This window comes from Wasmannia auropunctata, unplaced genomic scaffold, assembly GCF_000956235.1.
Source record: "Wasmannia auropunctata unplaced genomic scaffold, wasmannia.A_1.0 LD336090.1, whole genome shotgun sequence".
In the NCBI taxonomy this organism is placed as follows: Eukaryota; Metazoa; Arthropoda; class Insecta; order Hymenoptera; family Formicidae; genus Wasmannia; species Wasmannia auropunctata.
This window is the reverse complement of record NW_012026800.1, coordinates 4,751,840-4,756,204: the sequence shown is the minus strand read 5'-3', so window position 1 is coordinate 4,756,204 and position 4,365 is coordinate 4,751,840. Positions and strand designations below refer to the sequence as shown.

General features: G+C 31.8%; 1 protein-coding gene across 1 annotated transcript in view; it reads right to left on the bottom strand.

Moving 5' to 3' along the window:
• Positions 1-2,983: 2,983 nt before the first annotated feature.
• Positions 2,984-4,365, bottom strand: part of LOC105448092 (ankyrin-3-like) — a 4,994-nt gene continuing 3,612 nt past the window's right edge. The window contains exons 8-11 of the mRNA XM_011686453.1: positions 4,180-4,363; positions 3,909-4,106; positions 3,638-3,835; positions 2,984-3,565 (exon numbers count right to left, since the gene is read on the bottom strand). Of these exons, the coding sequence (XP_011684755.1) occupies positions 3,373-3,565; positions 3,638-3,835; positions 3,909-4,106; positions 4,180-4,363 (773 nt within the window). The 3' untranslated portion in view covers positions 2,984-3,372. The remainder of the gene's footprint in view (positions 3,566-3,637; positions 3,836-3,908; positions 4,107-4,179; positions 4,364-4,365) is intronic.

Genomic DNA, 4,365 nt, shown 5'->3' with positions numbered 1-4,365 from the left:
TAAGTTTCTTTACTTACATATATATTAATTGTACAAGTATCTACATTAAATAAACCGTTCGTACGAGTGTAATCCCAACGAACTATCGTAACTTTGCCCCAAAACCCTAAGATTCCTGACATATGTCTAATAAAATACTTGGCAATTTGTATGATCTTATATTTGTTTTTGGACATTATTCTTATTCTAAATTATTATATTCTATGAATCAACGACTATATAGCCTAATATAAATATGTGGGAATAGTATAAAGAGTGTCCGGTGCTCAATAGTAAAGCGCTCGTGGGCAGGTAGAGCGGGCTAAACTGAATTAAAAAATCCTCTATCATTTTACAATTTTCACAATAGTTATCGAGATATTAATTTATAAAGATCGTCGAATGCGAGACTACCATGCGTTAAGCGACCACGATTGATTAACAAGTCCCCCCCCTCTCTGCGCGCCACACGTTAGACGATCGCGGTCAGCGACTTGAAAAAATGCCTGTTCCTGAAATTGGTATAGGGCAGACTGTTTCTATATAGTACATATAAACCAGTATTAAACCTAATATATAACTTTACTACGTTATTATCTCAAAACTTTTCCACAATTTCTCGGATAAATGATGGTTATTTTTGTACTTCTTAAGATCAAAGAAAGAATTTATGTATTTTTTAGGTTCCATCGCGAAACTGAATTTATTTGGTCCTCTTCTGATTTAAGTATTGTAAATATCACTATGACCTGGTATCTCTACTTAAAGATATCGATATACCTGGATAAATGATCAGATTCCGATTATAAAATACTGCAACTAAAAGGTATTATCTATAGCCTTGTATAACTTCGGACGAGTGTCTTTTTTCGACGGCACCTTCTGCTGGTTTTTGCTTATGACATACGTCAGTTTTTTGAGCTCGCGATTCCAGTACCTATTTGAACAAAAAATGCTTTAAGATTCTAGAAGAGTCGGAATTGATTTGTTGTTAAGTTTTATTAATTTTACTTCTTCCGCATTCTGCTGCATTCAGATTTTTAAAAATATGTAATATAAAATAATGATAACGACTGTACATAGATTTCAGAAAAATTCATATAGAATTTATTAGATTTAATAGTAAACTTTAATTGCATTTATTACATTGTAGTGTGATATCACTAATAATATTATTATTGTTTTATAATAAATTTTTAAAATATTTAAAATTAACATTTAAAGTTATATATAAGTTAACAGTGCATCACAAATGAATAAATTCTTTTGGCACTAAAGCTGCTGTCAAAGTATGATTATAAAAATAACACGAGAAAAAAATAAAGTAATGATTTTGCGATAATATAATATAATATAATAGATTGTAGAGAGAAATCCCGAAACTAATATAGATCTCTTAAAGAGTTATCTCATTATTGTTTGAGAAACGAAACTTTGGACTTTTATTAATTCTGATAAAAATTAATAGTAAATATGTTTAACCATTAAATCTCTATATCGGTCTCACAGACCGCTATTGAAACGTTAAGTACTTGTCAACCATTTTCTTATTTGTCACTTAAATATATTTTATCTTATTTGCCATTTAAATATATTTTATTTCTATTGTATACAAAATTTTTTTGTTAACTCTCACATTAAAACATAGCTTTCTTTTCCCCCATCACAAATATTCAGAAAACATACATTTTTATTATACATAACTTATAAAATTAGCGAGAGCATAATAGCGGTCTATCAGACCGACATTGTAGTTAGTGTGATTTTTTGGAATATGGTGGTTTAAAGGTTAAATAATTAAAAAAGTAAAAATCTATAATTTATATATTTATGGTTTGTTTCTATATAAAATTAGCTAAAGACAAATTCTACAAATGTGAAAATAAAATTCTTAAAATTTGCTTTTAGAAATTGCATAGTTTAAATAATTGTAAATATATTATTGATAATTATTGATTAGATTATTTTACATGTTTCTAACTTCCTAAACTTTTATTTATTTATTTTTTTTCTTATTTTTTTCATATTGCAGTTTTAAATATAAACAACTTACATGCAGTGTAAGTGCCGGTACATTTATTGATAAGATAGATCATAATTAGCTAATCTAATATATCTTTTTGCACTGTCACATTAATTGTGTCAAACAGCTTTATTAAAAGTATGCTGAAAGTAATGCTATTTACGGGAAAATCTTTTCTCAATGTAGCATTAATACAGTAGTGATCGTTTCATTAAACATTGTAGAAAAATAAGTCATTTCGGGCTTTTTGACTCACAAGGGTTCCCAAATGTAAATCTTATAACAATGCCAAATTTTAAAGATTTGTTTTTTTGGTAAACAGAAAGTAAAAGTCACCATTTATAAGCCCGGGCTACCATTGCGATATAAGCAAAAATATTCATATATATTTTTACTGATTATTGGCAATGTTATTCTTGTCAATTTTTGCTTTTTAGTAAAATAGTTTTTCTGGTTATATTAATATTACGAAATTTGTAATTTACATTGATGAAAATGGTGGAACCATTATGATAGACATGCATTTAAAGGAATATTCTAGTCTAGAACCCAAAATTGGTTCACGGTTCCCATAATTTCGGCTGTTCTACTTATTTAAAACAAAAAAATCAAAGAAATTCTTAATTAGGATGAGTTTGGCTATAACCAGCGGTACCAGAACGAAAAAAAATATATAAAATTAAAAAATTGACATTTAAAAAATTGAGTTTTAATTTTAGCAATTATTTTTCACCATTAAAGAGTTGTAAAAATTTTTAAAATATATAATTTGACTTGATCGTGGTAGGGGCTATAGCCACGCATAGGATGCTTAAGATGTGTCCACAAGTCCGATTTAATTGTTCAATTGTTCCTTGAGATATCAAGGAAACCAATTTTTTTCATAACCTCAGTATATATATTGTATACATTTATTTATAGTTATTGCAGCATTTACTTATAGTTATCTTTAAATACAAATATTAAAAAAACGTACAAATATGTAGGAAAAAACCTCGTTCCAAAAATATTTATATTTTCTTGTAAAAAAATTCGCAAAAATAGTATAAAAATTTTGGCCTTTAGACTAGAATACCCCCTTAAGGATGCACTAAAGATTGTACTTCAATTACGTACTGAAAATATATAGTTCATGTCACATACATATTAGATTTTCAGTGACACTCACAATGTTAGACCATAAGAAAAATCTCTGTAAAAATCTCTACAAAACTTATAAAAAATTAAATAATAAAGTAATAAAAAATACAAGTATTTAATAAAATTTAATCTAATAATAGCAAATACTGAAGAAGAATAGATATTAATTCGAACTCAATCGCGTATGTGTATAACACAAATAAATTTGAGATCCCTTTCTACGGTCACGGTTAGATCTTGGTGTCAATTCGCGATTCGTCCTCGTCGACCACATGAAAAGAAGCACCAGCGTCCAAAAGGCGAGTACAGACCTCGCGGTGACATTTCTTCGCGGCCACATGCAGCGCACTATATCTGCCATTGTTAACGACATTGATGGATGCGCCTCGCGATAACAATAGATCCACTATCTCCGGCTGATTGCTGTTTAAACAAAAAAAGGATATCGATGTTAGTTTGACATTTAGGCAGATTCAGGAACGACTTCAAACGTACCCGTATGCCGCGTAATACAAAGGTGTAAATCTGTTCTGATCGATTACATGCAAAGCAGCACCAGCGTCCAAAAGGAGGATGCAGACCTCATGATGACCTTGTTTCGCGGCTACATGCAGCGTAGTACATCTTTCGTTGTTAACGGCATTAATGGATGCACCTCTCGATAAAAGTAAATCCATTATCTCCGGCTTATTGCTGTTTAACCAAACGAAAAAACATCGATATTAGTTCGACGATATGACATATCTAGAAACGACTTCCAACTTACCCGAATGCTGTGTAATGCAAGGGAGTGTTTCCGACCTTGTCAACCACATGCAAAGAAGCACCAGCGTTCAGAAGGAGAGTGCAAAGTTCACGCTGACTGTTCTCCGCAGCGATATGCAGAACACTACGTCCGTAATTATCAATGGCATCGACGAAGGCGCCTCGCGATAAGAGCAGATTCGTTATCTCCATCTGATTACTGTTTAAACCAAAGAAAGGGTATCAATGTTAGTTTAACGTTACGGCAGATCCAGCAATGACTTCCAACTTACCCGTACGCCGTGAAATGTAAGGGCGTGTTTCCGATCTCGTCGACCATGTGCAAAGAAGCACCAGCGTCTAGAAGGAGGGTGCAGAGTTCACGCTGACTGTTCTCCGCGGCGATATGCAGAGCACTACGTCCGTAATTGTCAACGGCATCAACGGAAGCGCCTCGCGATAACAGCAGATCCGTTATC